At 44.8% G+C, this 16,701-nt stretch overlaps 1 protein-coding gene across 1 annotated transcript; it reads left to right on the forward strand.

Moving 5' to 3' along the window:
- Positions 1 to 586: 586 nt before the first annotated feature.
- LOC136653325 (vomeronasal type-2 receptor 26-like) lies at positions 587 to 16,011 on the forward strand. Its single transcript, XM_066630234.1, has 6 exons — positions 587 to 744; positions 5,731 to 5,844; positions 7,511 to 7,796; positions 8,960 to 9,805; positions 13,775 to 13,901; positions 15,257 to 16,011. The coding sequence occupies exons 1-6, from the start codon at positions 587 to 589 to the stop codon at positions 16,009 to 16,011; spliced, it is 2,286 nt and encodes a 761-aa protein (XP_066486331.1).
- Positions 16,012 to 16,701: the final 690 nt, after the last annotated feature.

The following is a 16,701-nucleotide window of genomic DNA, read 5'->3' on the forward strand; positions in this document are numbered from 1 at the left end:
CCTTTGTTCCACACCTCGGCAGTGCCTTGATGTTCCAATACTCAAACCTCCCTCTGTCTACTGTTAATCTGAATTTAGCTTTGGATGAGGAGAGGGCATGTAGAGCATATGTCACAGCATAGACAGTATTGTAGATACTGTAATGTTCCCATCTGTTGGGTGCGTTTGCGTCGGACGGTCCTAGAAGAGATTCCTCAAGCGCTCGTGCAAATTCCTCCACTTTTCTCTGATCCTGGGTCTTGCTGGAATCAATGCAAGGTCTTCCTTCCTTTTTCGTGTGATACAGTCACTTTGTTTGCAGTTTCACTCTGCTGCACACCAGGGAGTGGTCAGTGTCACAGGCAGCACGCGGATAACTGTGTGTGAGCTTGATGCTGGGAAGGCTGGAGCGTCTGGTGAGAATCAGGTCAAGCTGGTGCCAGTGTTTTGATCTTGGGTGTCTTTAAGAGTCTCTATGTTGGGGCTTCATGTTGAAGAACGTGTTGCTGACACAGAGACTGTGATGACAGCAAAACTCTAGCAGGCGTTGGCCATTTTCGTTCATCTTCCCAGTGCCTAACTGACCTAAGCAAGTGAGCCACGAACTATGATCAGCACCAACTCTAGCATTGAAATTGCCGAGGATGAACAATGGCTCTTTTACTGGGATCTTCTTGATAGTGGTGGCCAGGTCATTGTAGAATTTGTTTTTGGCCTCTTCTGGAGAAAACGGAGTCAGTGCATAAGCACTGATGAGAGTGACAGGTCCTGCTGATGACTGGAGCTGCAGGGACAAAATTCTTTCACTTCCCCCAGCAGGTGGGATGATGGATTTCAGCAGGGTATTTCTGACCACAAAGCCAACACCATGTTCCCTGGTTTCGTTTGGTGGTTTTCCGTGCCAGAAAAATGAGAAATTTCTCTCAGTTTTCTCTCAAAAATGAGAAATTTCAAGAATGCCGTTTACAACACCGCCTTGCCCATATTTGGCAAGAAGACCAACAAGGCAGCAGACTGGTTTGAAGCCCACTCTGAGAAGTTGACACCAGTCATTGAGGAAAAGAGGAGAGCTCAAGCAGCATACAAGGCCTATCCCAGTGAGCGCAACCTGCAGGTCCTCTGAGCTGCTCTCAGCAAATTCCAGCAGACTGCCAGGAGATGTGCTAATGACTACTGGCTCCAGCTCTGTTCCCAGATACAGATAGCAGCTGACACGGGCAACATCAAGGGGATGTATGATGGTATCAAGCAGGCCCTAGGTCCAACACAGAAGAAAATTGCCCCTCTGAAGTCTGCCGCAGGCGAGGTCATCCAGAACCAGGCGCAGCAGATGGAACGCTGGGTGCAGCACTACTCTGAGCTATATTCCAGAGAAAATGTAGTCACCGAAGAAGCGCTGAACAACACTGAGTGCCTGCCTGTGCTGGAGGAGCTTGACAGTGAACCAACCCTAGAGGAACTTCATGTGACCCTGCCTTTGCAAGGCATCTGGAAAAGACAGCATCCCTGCTGAAGTCCTAAAGTGCTGTAAAGAGATCATCGTCACTGAGCTGCATGAAATCCTCTGTCTCTGCTGGAGAGAAGGTGGAGTACCTCAAGACATGAGGGATGCAAACACCATCACGCTATACAAGAACAAAGGCGACAGGGGTGACTGCAACAACTACCGTGGCATCTCTCTCCTTAGCGTTGTAGAAAAGCTGTTTGCCCAAGTTGCACTAAAGAGGCTCCAGGTACTTGCAGAGAGCATCTATCCAGAATCGCAGTGCGGATTCTGAGCCAACAGGTCCATCACTGACATGGTATTCTCCCTTAGACCACTGCAGGAGAAATGCAGAGAACGACAGCCACTCTTTATAGCCTTCATAGATCTCACGAAGGCTTTCAACCTGTTCAGCAGGGCCGGCCTTTTCAAGATTCTCCCCAAGACCGGATGTCCACCCAGGCTCCTCAGCATCATCAGATCTTTCCACAAGGACATGAAGGGTACTGTTGTCTTCGATGGCTCCACATCAGACCCCTTTGACATCCGAAGCGGTGTGAAGCAGGGCTGTGTTCTTGCGCCAACCTTGTTTGGAATCTTCTTCGCTGTCCTGCTGAAGCATGCCTTTGGAACTGCAACAGAAGGCATCTATCTCCGTACCAGATCAGACGGAAAGCTCTTCAACCTCTCCAGACTGAGAGCAAAATCCAAAGTCCAGCTGAAATGTCTGCTTGACTTCCTCTTTGCCGACGATGCAGCTGTCACTACCCACTCTGCCAAAGATCTCCAGCAGCTCATGGATCGTTTTAGCAAGGCCTGCCAAGATTTTGGACTGACGATCAGCCTTGAGAAAACACAGGTCATGGTTCAGGATGTGGACTCACCTCCTTGCATTACAATCTCTGCTCATGAACTGGAAGTTGTCCATGACTTTGTGTACCTTGGCTCAACGATCTCCGACACTCTTTCTCTCGATACCGAGCTAAACAAACGCATCAGTAAAGCAGCTACCACATTTTCCAGACTCACAAAGAGAGTCTGGTCCAACAAGAAGCTGACGGAATATACCAAGATCCAGGTCTACAGAGCTTGCGTCCTGAGTACACTTCTGTACTGCAGCGAGTCATGGTCTCTTCACTCACATCAGGAGAGGAAACTGAATGCTTTCCACATGTGCTGCCTCCAACGCATGCTTGGCATCACCTGGCAGGACAAAGTTCCAAACAACACAGTCCTGGAACGAGCTAGAATCCCTAGCATGTATGCACTGCTGAAACAGAGACGCCTGCGTTGGATGTCGTGAGAATGGATGATGGCCGGATCCCAAAGGATCTCTTCTATGGAGAACTCATGCAAGGAAACCACCCTACAGGTAGACCACAGCTGCGATACAAGGACATCTGCAAGAGGGATCTGAGGAGTGGACCTCAACAGGTGGGAAACCCTGGCTGCTTGGAGGCAGGCTGTGCAGCATGGCCTTTCCCAGTTTGAAGAGACACTTGGCCAACAGACTGAGGCAAAGAAGAAAGGCCCATAGCCAGGGAAACAGACCAGGGACAGACTGCACTTGCTCCCAGTGTGGAAGGGATTGTCACTCCCGAATCGGCCTTCTCAGCCACACTAGAACACTGTTCCAGAACCACCATTCAGAGCGTGATACCATAGTTTTTCGAGACTGAAGGTTGCCAACTGAACTGAAGATACTGTAGCTGTGGCCGGTCATGCTCATTTCAAAGAAAGGTCCAGGAATGCTCTCCAGTTTCTCTTACCCTGTGTAGATCTCCTCATCATCCATATCAGAACTGGGATTTGGAAACAAACATCCAAATGCTTGCTCCCAGAATCTGTGGATGAAACCATCTCCTTTTGCCAAGTGAGGGTTTACACTCTGAAGAAAATGTTGGAATTGCAGCACAGCACGTGAATGAACTGTGAAGGCTAAAGCACCTTGGAAGGTTTCAATACTCCAATCACTCTGTATGGGCACTGCTGAAATGTCTAATTGGACTGCCATAATCCACACTTTGCCATACACTATGTCATAGTCATTTTCTCCTTGGCTCAGCAACCATCTCAAACATGTTGTAGTGCTGGTTTCTCCATGGATAATAACGGCATTGGCTTTACTTCGCATCACAACAAAGAATGTCTCCTTCCAGCTTTGTTGCTCACTGAAGAAGTCATCAAAAAGACTGAATGTGGCAATCCTTTCTGTGAAGGCAGCACAAATTCTACTCAGAGAAAGTATGGGTAATAGGTTCTTCAGGAAAAGTTCTCCATTATCATCCTTTAAGGTCATCAGATCCACCCATTTCCATGCAAAGTGCAGAAGTAACTTTACAATCCCATCGTATTGATGGACTTCCTTTCGAACCATCCGATATAAAGGAAGGAGATGAGACTGGCCACTCAAAGTGGGTGCAAAATCACCATAGCTGAACTAAAAGACAAAAGCCAATGGTTTTAAAATATGAATTCAAAGTCTGTCTCAAAATGATTTTCTGTTCTTGCCCAGGTATTGAAGATCTTGCAGTACTGATCCGTGTTCTCATACCCTTGACTCTTTTAATACATTGTACACAAGACAATTCAAAAGCTTCAGCAAGTCTAAAGCTCTGCTGTACTGCTCCTGGTATGGGAGACATGAACATGTACAACCAATATGCACTTTGTTGGTGCAAGTCTGAGTGGAACCAGGAAGGTGAATTGAGGCCAGGAAGGGAAATGTGATATTAGCAGTGCCACTGCTGCCAATACAGCCACCTTCCTGGCCTCAATCCACTCCCTCTCTGCCCCATCTGCTCCCCACTCCATCTCTCCGCCACTGTTGGACTTACCTTGCTGCGCCTGGCAGTGTGGTTCACTTGTGCTACTGCCATTTGTGGCAACATTCCTAAAATAGCTGCAAGTGGTGCATGGTGCTCACTGCCAGGAGTCATTTTATTGCAGTGGAATCCAGTTCCACTGCCATAAACCCCTCCAAGTGTCAGCCCAATCCTGGATAAGATTGTGCCGTATGACATTGGATATTATATTTATTAAGCAATATAAAGCATTTACAGGGGAAACAAAATTGTAGGCTTTTCTCCATTAACTCAATAGTTAATGCAATCCTAAACAACTTTCCAGTGCCAATGCAGCTTTAATGCAGCCCCAAAGAAAGGGAACTAACATTGCATTACCTTGAGGAGGCCTCCATAATTTCCCCCACCACAGGATGCTGCATGCATTCCAGTGGCACAGCTGCATTGGTACTGGAAAAATAAAGCCCAATCCTAAAGGCGCCGTTGATGCCAGGTGCAGCGGTGCCAAAGTGGCTACATGGCAGCTGCTATCTCCATGGGAGAAGGGGACTTCTATCCCCCTGCCCTGGGGAAAGGTCCAAGCCCCACAATGGGGCTTCTCAAGTGCCGGCTATTTTGCCGGCACAGACTTGAGAGACTTCATGTTGGGCCTTCCATCCCAACTTGGAGTTCAGGATCCTGCCCCCGTCCTGACCCAGTTCCTCCCCCTGCCCCACCCTCCCCTGCCCTCCCTCTCCCCAGAACGCCTCCCACCTGTCCTCAAAGCCCTTACCGCCATCTGGAGCTCTTAACTAGCTTATCTAGCTCTAGCGCCGGCACTGACTCGGCACAAAGTGTCTTGGGCGTGCCTTATGGCACATTTGCAACACCCATTAAAGAGCTCAGGATTGGGCTCTGAGTTAGGATTGGGTTGTGTTTCTGAAAGTAGAGGTGATTCAGAAGCAGATAAAGTCAAACTTGGACTCTAACAAATGTTGGAACTCTAAATAATGAACATATAAAAAACCTTGACTTTAACATCAAAAACATGTTGTCCTCAGCAAAGTCATAATTACACACAGTTATGGTATGTATATCTAATACAGAATTATTACACACATAATTTGAACAGATAATGTTATCTCCCCAGTAATTAACAAACTACTGGAATTAATTCTGCTGCTTGTTACAACCTCTGGGGAGTGGCTCAGTGACCACAAGCAAGAATGAGAGTGAAGAAAAACGGTATATATACCTCTTAAAGAGGGCCACATAGGAATCAGCCTGATCCTGGAGACTTTGGAATTAATCACTCAAATGTCAGAATTGCATATAAGAAGAGTTGATGGCCATTCCGATCTGTCTCTTAGATGCTCCGTGGAGGAGAATTTTGTTTCTGATTCTGCTGATGCTGTCATCTGACGTATCAAGTGCAATGCATACATTGAAATGCATGGTTTCGGATCCCTTCCCTTTTCTTTACAGGTATTTGCAACCAGGAAGCATCACGATTGGTGGAATTACATCTCAAATCAGTATGCACTTTGAGCTGAGTGACTTCAGTAAGCACCCCTGCCACTCAGTGAGTAGTGGGACCATGTAAGGACTTAATTGTTTTCTTCTTCCCAATACGTATGTGCTCAGTTCCTGTTCTCTGGCAGGCCAGTTCTGGAATTATTTATAATGATCTGTGACCTTATTTTACCAGCTGATAGCATCTATCTGTCGTTATTCTTTTTCCTTAGTGTGGTCTGAATAGAAGCAGAGACAACTGATCACCAAAACAGGAATGCAGCCTATAATTAAAAACTAAAAAATAGGAGGGAGATACAGTGGCGTAACTAGAGCAGGTGCAAAGCATTGAGTTTTGCAGGGATCCTCTCTGCTGCATGCAAGCGGCCCCCTTCCCCCTCCCCTTCAGAACTTTCCAGGCGGTGGAAGCAAAATGGAGGCATATGTCTCCAATTTGGTCCCACTGCCTGGAATGGCTCTGAAGGGGAGGGGGAGACGAGGGGAGGGGCCGCTTGCACACTTTAGTGAGGCTCCCTGCAAAACTTAAAGCTTTGCACCCCCTCTAGCTATGCCATTGGAGATATGCATATACATGCTTGATATGGGGCAAAATTACACTCTGCTGTTTCTAGGAACGAGAATGCAAAAACTGGGAATTTCACTGTAAACGATGTATTTCAACCCCAAAGTACCTTGTTTTTACAGGAAAAACAAAAACGGGCAAAGGAATTCTGTCCTGGCCCTTTACTGAATGAAATGGGTTGCATTGAAAGTGGTGTCATTTGGCCTTCCTCATATTCCTGTTCTCTCTTGCAAAATGTCTGTGCCCCAGAGGTGTTTGAAAACAGTGTTCTTTACTTTACTCAGAATTAAGCTCATTGTGTTCAGTATGACATAGGCTGTAAACTTATCCTACTCACTGTAAACAACACTTCTACGGCCATCACTTTTTTGCAAGCTGTTTGCTAGGAACTGATAGCTTTTCTTGACGCAACAACAGCTCTGCCAGGTAGGTTAGCCCAAGGCCATGAGATGGTCTAGGATAGTGCTTTCCAAGTGTTTTCACTTGTGTACCCCTTGGCAGCCCATTTCCATAAATGGTATCTCTCATATTAGCAAAATGTGTGTAATGAATATAATTGCTGTTATTTCAAATTTATATATTTTCAACTACTGATCGATATCTGGAAATACACAAATTGATGACCAGAAATTAACACTTGTTGAGGCTTTCTCAGCCTCTTAGCTGCCTTCATTCCTATGCTGCCAGCCCCACTAGGCTTTCCAATACAGACCTGCAATTTCCCGCCATTATTCAATTCTTTTTTTCAAGTACCCCTAAAGGTCATGGCAAGTACCCTTGGGGGTACTCATACCCCAGGTTGGGAACCACTGCTCTAGGTGTATTTCCTGTTGATTGACAGGGGGTTGGACTAGATGACTTTTAATGCCCCTCCCAACTCTAGGTTTCTATGATTCTATGACAAAGATGCTGTTAAATAATGCATTGATTACATATAAATAAAAGGCAGTATTATTAAACACTCAGTGGTCATGCCATCAATTTTTAAAGAAATGTAAAATTTATAACATTGTAAAGGTAAAGCAAGCAGTCATTGCCAAAAGGAAAGCTTTCTTTTCTTGCTGCTTACATTTGCACATGCATAGCACATATATGTGCTCTTAATGTATAGACCTGTTAGTCACTCAGTGGAGAAATTCTCTGTAATATAGCAAATGACTCCCATTACAGTGTCCTGGGTAAAAACTACCAGCATACCTTGGCTTTGGTATTTGCTGTGGAGGAGGTGAATGCAAACCGTGAACTCTTACCTAATGTCACCGTGGGCTTCCACATCTGTGACAGCTATGTCCATGGGACACACCGGGCCGTGATGGAACTTCTTTTCACACAAAAATCATTTATTCCCAACTATACGTGTGTTGTACAGAACAGCTTGATAGCAGTCATTGGGGGACTTTATTCTGTGATCTCTAAGGACGTGGAAATCTTCCTGAGCAGCTACAAAATTCCACAGGTAGAATAAGCACATGGTGAGAACTAAAGATTCGTATTTCATTTGTTTTTTGAGATGTGGCATTGTGTTGTGGACTCAGGGAGGAACTTGTCTGAGATAGACTTGCAGAGTTGTCCATGATGTACTGGGGGAAACCAAAACAAGTTCCTGAAAGTGTTTGCCTTTCTAACGGTCAAAGTTTCTTCTTCAAGGGATTATGGGGAATTACATTCATTTTTAAGCTCAGAACATTTGTATGGATAATAAAGTCATCGTCAATTATTTGGGAGACACATATCTTAAGAATGCCTCATGTTATTTCAATAAACTTATGGTGAATACCTATTATTATTATTATTATTATTATTATTATTATTATTATTATTATTATTATTATTATTATAATACTGCTTTTCAACGAAATGATCACAAATGGTTTACAGAGAAAAATCCAATAACTAATGGCTCCCTGTCCCAAAAGGGCTCACAATCTAAAAAGATGCAAAAGAACACCAGTAGACAGCCACTAGAAAAGACAGTGCTGGGGTGAGGAGGGCCAGTTACTCTCCCCTTGCTAAATAAAAGAGGAGCACCTGCTAGAAAAAGTGCCTCTTACCCAGTGAGCAGGACCCCATACCTAGTATGTTCTCCACCCCTGACTAAAATACAGTGTATGTGAGCCTTTTAGATTGTGAGCCCTTTTGGGACAGGGAGCCATTTAGTTATTTGATTTTTCTCTGTAAACCGCTTTGTGAACTTTTAGTTGAAAAGCGGTATATAAATACTGTTAATAATAATATGTGGATGGATTGGGTGCGGGTATGTTGGATTAGATCTTCTCTAGACTTTGGAACTCCCTGACTCAAGAAGTTCTTTATTGGGAACTCATTTCCTCTCTGCTTTTTATCACCAACTGAAAACTCATGTTTCACTGAATTGAAAATATATTTTAATGCAGAAATACATATTTCTTCTGGGCTGATCATATTTACAGTACATATTTCAGTACAGAAAACACTGAATCTTCCTTATATGTTTTGTATTGACTGCAGACAAAACTGACTATAGAATTAAAATTACACATATATCACTATTAAGGCAGACAGTCACATTTCCTTTTAAAAAATTATGTTCTTTCTTTTCTTATCTATACCCCCTACCCCTCCATTTGATTGTCTCTGAAGTTTACATATGGCTCTGCTTCAGGAATGGATGATGACAAAGAACATTCCTTCTACCAGATGGTCCCAAATGAAGCCCACCAATATAATGGTATAAGTGAACTACTTCTGCACTTCAGATGGACATGGGTTGGGGTCCTTGCTAATGATGATATAAATGGTGAAATATTTGTGCAAAACTTATTCATGGTGTTTCACCTGTATGGCATCTGTTCAGCTTTCCTAAAAAGGCTTAAGGAAATTTATAGCGACGGCATTTTGGATACAGTGAATTGGATGCTAGACATAAACAGTGCGGCCATGAAAAGCAATGCTAATGTCTTGGTTGTCTATGCGGATCACATACTGCATTTGCGATGGTTGTTTTATATATCAGAACTAGGATTAGAAAGGGAGCTTGAAGGTAAAGTGTGGATTTTGACTGCTCACATGGAGCTTACAGCATTGCCTTTTCAGAAGAGTTGGGCTGTACAAGGCATCCATGGTGCTCTGTCCTTCACGATACATTCAAATGATGTGACAGGATTCAACAGCTTTCTTCAGACCAGGAATCGTTTCTTATCGAAAGAAGATGGTTTTATCAGGGACTTCTGGGAACAGGCATTTGACTGTGTTTTTCCAGATTCATTTGCTGGCACTGAAGGCGAGAATCTCTGCACTGGGACCGAGAAACTAGAGAGTCTTCCTGAGGCTTTTTTTGAACTCAGCATGGTGGGCCATAGTTACAGCATCTACACTGCTGTATATGCTATCGTGCATACATTACATGACCTGAAATTGCACCAAGCCAAACACAGAACAAAGTTGACTGGAGAGAGACAGTATCTTCAGAGTCAGCAGTCATGGCAGGTAATAACCCGAGAAGTGACTGGGCAGGGAACATTTGCAAACATTTGTGTCACTTATCTTAGATAGGAACTGGAATTGAAGAATGAAGTTGCAGATCTCTTGACTAAGATATGCAACTTGTTCCTCAAGATGGCCACGGTGCCAGAAGATTGGAGGATAGCAAATGTCACGCCGATCTTTAAAAAGGGAAAGAGGGGGGACCCGGGAAACTATAGGCCAGTCAGCCTAACATCTATACCGGGTAAGATGGTGGAATTCATCACCTATTTCATCAAAGATAGGATCTCAAAACATATAGATGAACAGGCCTTGCTGCGGGAGAATCAGCATGGCTTCTGTAATAATAATAATAATATACAGTATTTATATACCGCCTTTCTTGGTCTTTATTCAAGACTTTATTCAAGGCGGTTTACACAGGCAGGCTTATTAAATCCACGCAGGGATTTTTACAAATTGAAAGAAGGTTCTCTCTTTCAAGAACCACCACATTCAAGATGTTACACTCCGATCTGGTTTCACATTCTGGCCTCCATCCTCCCACGCTCCGAGCAGATGGAACAGCTCAGCTGCAGCTTGCCGGCTGCTTCAAGGTCGCACGGTGCCGGTGGCCTCGAACTGGCGACCTTGTGGATGTTAATCTTCAGGCAAATGGAGGCTCTACCCTCTAGACCAGACCTCCTGCCCCAGACCCTCTAGACCAGACCTCCTGCTCCTGTAAGGGTAAGTCTTGCCTCACGAACCTTATAGAATTCTTTGAAAAGGTCAAAAGGCATGTGAATGTGGGAGAACCCATGGACATTATATATCTGGACTTTCAGAAGGCATTTGACATGGTCCCTCACCAAAGGCTATTGAAAAAACTCCACAGTCAGGGAATTAGAGGACAGGTCCTCTCATGGATTGAGAACTGGTTGGAGGCCAGGAAGCAGAGAGTGGGTGTCAATGGGCAATTTTCACAATGGAGAGAGGTGAAAAGAGGTGTGCCCCAAGGATCTGTCCTGGGACCGGTGCTTTTCAACCTTTTCATAAATGACCTGGAGACAAGGATGAGCAGTGAGGTTGCAAAGTTTGCGGACGACACCAAACTTTTCCGAGTGGTGAAGACCAGAAGTGATTGTGAGGAGATCCAGAAGGATCTCTCCAGACTGGCAGAATGGGCAGCAAAATGGCAGATGCGCTTCAGTGTCAGTAAGTGTAAAGTCATGCACATTGGGGCAAAAAATCAAAACTTTAGATATAGGCTGATGGGTTCTGAGCTATCTGTGACAGATCAGGAGAGAGATCTTGGGGTGGTGGTGGACAGGTCGATGAAAGTGTCGACCCAATATGCGGCGGCAGTGAAGAAGGCCAATTCTATGCTTGGGATCATTAGGAAGGGTATTGAGAACAAAACGGCTAGTATTATAATGCCGTTGTACAAATCGATGGTAAGGCCACACCTGGAGTATTGTGTCCAGTTCTGGTCGCCGCATCTCAAAAAAGACATAGCGGAAATGGAAAAGGTGCAAAAGAGAGCGACTAAGATGATTACGGGGCTGGGGCACCTTCCTTATGAGGAAAGGCTACGGCGTTTGGGCCTCTTCAGCCTAGAAAAGAGACGCCTGAGGGGGGACATGATTGAGACATACAAAATTATGCAGGGGATGGACAGAGTGGATAGGGAGATGCTCTTTACACTCTCACATAATACCAGAACCAGACGACATCCACTAAAATTGAGTGTTGTGAGAGTTAGAACAGACAAAAGAAAATATTTCTTTACTCAGCATGTGGTCGGTCTGTGGAACTCCTTGCCACAGGATGTGATGATGGCGTCTAGCCTGGACGCCTTTAAAAGGGGATTGGGCAAGTTTCTGGAGGAAAAATCCATTATGGGGTACAAGCCATGATGTGTATGCGCAACCTCCTGATTTTAGAAATGGGTTATGTCAGAATGTCAGATGCAAGGGAGGGCACCAGGATGAGGTCTTTTGTTATCTGGTGTGCTCCCTGGGGCATTTGGTGGGCCGCTGTGAGATACAGGAAGCTGGACTAGATGGGTCTATGGCCTGATCCAGTGGGGCTGTTCTTATGTTCTTATGATATGTTCTTATGTTGGTCTTCTCTCCTACACCCCCATGTTGAGGGAAGCTCAAATCTTACTTGCCCTTAGCACTTAGCAATGGGCAATTAGCAGATTTGATCTTACAGTTAACTGAGATCTACTGGTGCATCAAATAATGCTAGAGTAACAACTCTCCAATTTCTTAATAATCAGCAAGGTTCAAAATGATGCTAGGGTGTTGATTACTCATTAGGAAGAAAATTGGGAGATTTGATCTTGTGAATTCTCCTTTGGAAAAGTCTCTGAATTAGAATTTCAGGAGTGGATGTGGGGTTGGGTTGGGTGGTTAGGCTATACTCGGTCTAATGGGACAAGGATCTGACTCCAAATAAGGTCGCCCTATTTTGTTACCCATTTGCATCTATTTGGAAAATGTGTTTTCATTTTTCTAATGGAGCATTTTTCTAGCTCCACAACTTCCTGAAAGGAGTCTCATTTAACAACAGTGCTGGAGACAAGGTTTCTTTTAATCAGAAGAGGGAATTGGTCTCTTGGTTTGACATTATAAACTGGGTCACTTTTCCAAATCAATCTTTTAAGAGAGTGAAAGTCGGAAAGCTGGATCTCCAGGCTCCTCTGGGCGGAATGTTCATCATTCATGATGATGCCATCATATGGCACAGGAGGTATAACCAGGTAGGAATTGACCACAGGTAATGTCACAATTTTTCACATTCTGAATGGACACTCAATCTGAAAGTGAATGTAGTGAGTGAGTGTAGTGAGGAAAGACTGCAGTATTACTGGGAGTATGAAAGTGGTGATAATAGTGGCAGCAGCAATATTGTCACTCCAGAGGCCCAATCCTATCTAAATTCCCAGTGCTGAGGCAGCTATGCCAACTGGGCGAGTGCTGCAACCTATAGTGGGGGGGATGGCAGTCATGGAAGCCTCTCCAAGGCGAGGGAATGTTTGTTCCTCTACCTTGGGGTTGCTTTGTAGCTGCACTGGCACTGGACAGTTGAATATGATTAGATCCCAGGCAATATGTCCATAGTATGTAAGACTTAAGGCATTGAACGTAATTGTCCCAGTCCTTTATCATAAGGGGAAAACAGACTAATGGTGCCATTTGCCATACATACAAATCTTCATCATCCCACTGCATAATCCCAAGGTTGATGGCCAGATGAAGCTTCACTCCTTTTGATCATGGCACTATAGCTGTGGAATGCACTGACAGGGACGCCCATATGACTTCTGCAAAGTGGTGAACAGCTAGCTATTCTGTAAGGTGTTGGGGAAATTGCATGTGCCTTCCTTTATACCAGTGCTCTTCAACTTGTGGGTTGTGACCCCAAAGGAGTTGCAAAACCTCATTTGGGGGGTCATGGCAACTTTCCTAAACCTGTGCAGGAGTGAGTTTGGATCCAATCCAGTTATGGTAATGTCCTATCAAAACTGAGTTCTTGATATAATCCTGAACAGCCTCTTCTTGCTGTCTTACCCTACAGCTCCTAAGCCCTGCCCTCTTCGGGCTACTACCTCATAGGGCTGTTGTAAAGACAAAAGGGGTAGAGGGAAATGGGACAGTTGGGGCAGAGGGTGGGCTCATTGGTCCGAGGAGGGAGGGCAGGATCTGCACTGGGTCCCTAGCCTCATAATTTCCTTATTTAACTACTGAAGTTGTGGCATGAAAAATGTTGAGGACCGCTGCTTTATACTATTGTTCGTTTATGTGTTTATTTTTCTGGTAGTGATAGTTAGTGGTTTTCTTGTTGTTTTCTAGCATATATTTTTCGTGAGTCATTTTGAAAGGTTTTGTTTAATAAAAGCAAAGCAGGAAATTATTGTTCTAAATTGAAATGATCAATAATAACAAAAACAACAACAATAAGCTGCTTTTTCCATTTATGCACCAGGTATTGCCGCTTTCTATATGTAATGATAACTGCCACCCTGGTTACAGAAAAGGAAAACAGGAAGAGAATCCGTTTTGCTGCTATGATTGCATCCCTTGTCCAGACGGGAAGATTTCAAGTGAGAAGGGTAAGAGACATAGAGCCCAATCCTGAACTCAGCGCGCTGGCTCACTGCTGGTGCTAGCCCAGTGCTGGCCGACACTTGGCTAGCACCAGGCGAGTGCCGGAGCTCCACCACTCAGCAGTCACGTGGACCGCTGAGCAGTGGAGAGGTAGGTGAGGCATGGGGGGAGGTGGGGAGGAGGTGTTCTGGGGCAGGGGGAGGAGGAAGGAGGGCGAGGAGAGGGCAGGGAAGAGGCATTTCAGGAAGGTGTAGCAGGGCGGGAGGAAGGCGGAACCAGTGGAACTTCATTCCACTGGATCCAGAGCCTACATGTCAGGATCACCACCTTTGGGTCGGTGTAGAATGGAGTAGCCCCATTGCAGGGCTACTCGCTTTACCCAGGGGAAGAGGACGAAAGTCCCTTTCTCCTGAGGAGCCTCTGACGGCTGCCTGGAGCGCGCAGGATTCGGCAGCAGCCATTTTTGGTCCTGTTGCAGCCCAGCACACTGGGCAGTTCAGGACTGGGCTGTGTCTAAAGCACATTTATCAACACATGGCAGGAAGAGGGAGTGACATGTACTGGCAAGCCTCTTCTTATGCAAATGTACTTCAAAGTGATGCCCTTCCCACTGATCATTAGTATATCCCTAATCGGAGGGAGGATCTCTTCAGACAAATGCCCTACTTTGGCTAGCAGGGTGTGCTTGCGAGTGCATGAGCTTGCATCTTGCCAATGCACTCTCCTTGTCTTCCCCCCCCCCCCCAAGACCAGAGGGGAATGTGCAGGGTTTAGGCACACCAGCATAGGGGTATTCTGTGCTGAGTTATCTATTGATCCCAAAGTATATGAGCAGCAGATCCATGTACATTTAATGATGGAGACCAAATCTGATGCAGCTGCAGAAGTCCAACTTTCCCCCTCTTCTGATATAAGAATGGAAATAAAGTTTGTTTTCCTCTGAAAATTAAAAAGCAGTGTAATTCAATTGCACCAATTTACTTCTAGAGAAGCAAAAATATACCTTTGGGTAAACCGCTACAGTTCTGTAAGAAAGAGGAACGCTGGGAGGATCTCAATGTGTTTAGACTTCTAAATAGACATGGTAGCCATTTTACCACTAAAAGATGTCAGAGACTTACACTATGGCATTTGATTAATTCCAGAACTTACACCCACAAGGTGAGGTGTATTAAAAATTGAAGGAGAGTCGTTCTTTCTTTCTTTCTTTCTTTCAGACATGGATGTCTGTTTTTGTGCCCAGAAGGTCATTACCCCAACATGGACAAGAATACATGCATTCCCAAAAATGTAACTTTCCTATCTTATGAAAATAATTTGGGGATAGCTTTAGCCATGTTGGCACTTTTGTTTTCTTCAGCCACAGCCCTGGTTCTAGGAATGTTTATGAAGCACCGGAACACTCCCATTGTCAAAGCCAACAATCGGAACCTCACTTACACCCTCCTCATCTCCCTTATGTTCTGCTTCCTCTCTTCCTTGTTGTTCATTGGCAGTCCTGAGAAAGTGACGTGTCTCCTCCGCCAAACTGCCTTTGGCATCATCTTCTCAGTGGCTGTTTCTTCCGTGTTGGCAAAAACCACCACTGTGGTTCTAGCTTTCATGGCCACCAAGCCAGGGTCCAATTTGAGGAAATGGATGGGGACAAAACTGACCAACTCCATTGTTATTTCCTGCTCCCTTTTCCAAGTTGGCATCTGTATTGTATGGCTGGCCACCTCTCCCCCATTCCCAGATGTTGACATGCATTCAATGAGTGAAGAAATTGTGCTAGAGTGCAATGAGGGATCACCCTCCATGTTCTACTGCGTCTTGGGCTATATGGGCTTCCTGGCCATTGTCAGTTTCTTTGTGGCATTCCCAGCCAGGAAACTACCTGACAGTTTCAACGAAGCCAAGTTTATCACTTTCAGCATGCTGGTCTTTTGTAGTGTTTGGCTGTCCTTTGTCCCAACTTACCTGAGCACGAAAAGGAAATACCTGGTAGCTGTGGAGATCTTCTTCATCTTAGCCTCCAGTGCTGGATTGCTGGGTTGCATCTTTGTCCCTAAATGCTACATCATTTTGCTGAGGCCTGAACTAAATAGCAAGGAACAACTAATAAGGAGACACTGAAAAGAAAAAAAGTGCAATCCAGTATATATGCACGCACTGGAACATTTTCTGAAATGAGCGGTTTTCAGCATGTGAAACTTTAACAAAATGCTTCCTAAATTCCCATTAAAAAAGGATTAAGTTCAAAGTTAGTTGGAGCGTTTTTAAAATGAGCTAATTCAAAGTGCTCCTCCAGATTGTTTCCAGAGAAATGTTGTACCGAGGGAATGGTTGGCAACTTTCAGTCTCGAAAGACTATGGTATAAGCCTACTGCACCCGGTATTCCCATGCGGTCTCCCATCGAAGTACTAACTAGGCCTGACCCTGCTTAGCTTCCGAGATCAGAAGAGATCAGGCATGTGCATGGTAACAGTTGCTGTTGTACCTAGGGAACACTGGGAACATGGCTATGGAGCACACTACTGTTAGGCTTCTACCCATTCCCACTGTACCCGGGCACAACTACATCTGAACACTGCTAGGGATAGAGCTGAAATCTGATATAAGGCACCTTCAGATTGAGGGTGCCTGTTTGGGGTGATGGTGGATGTAAACCTTTGTTTAACAATTTTTACTCAAGAATGTGATGTAAACACTATAGTATTGTGTAATTGTCATTATTTTTCTTCGGGCAGTGGAATATATCATTCTCCTCTTGCAATGATTCATAGCTGCGTAGGTGTACTTCCGCAGTACAGAGGGGCAAACAT

This window comes from Tiliqua scincoides, chromosome 5, assembly GCF_035046505.1.
Source record: "Tiliqua scincoides isolate rTilSci1 chromosome 5, rTilSci1.hap2, whole genome shotgun sequence".
Classification (NCBI taxonomy): Eukaryota; Metazoa; Chordata; class Lepidosauria; order Squamata; family Scincidae; genus Tiliqua; species Tiliqua scincoides.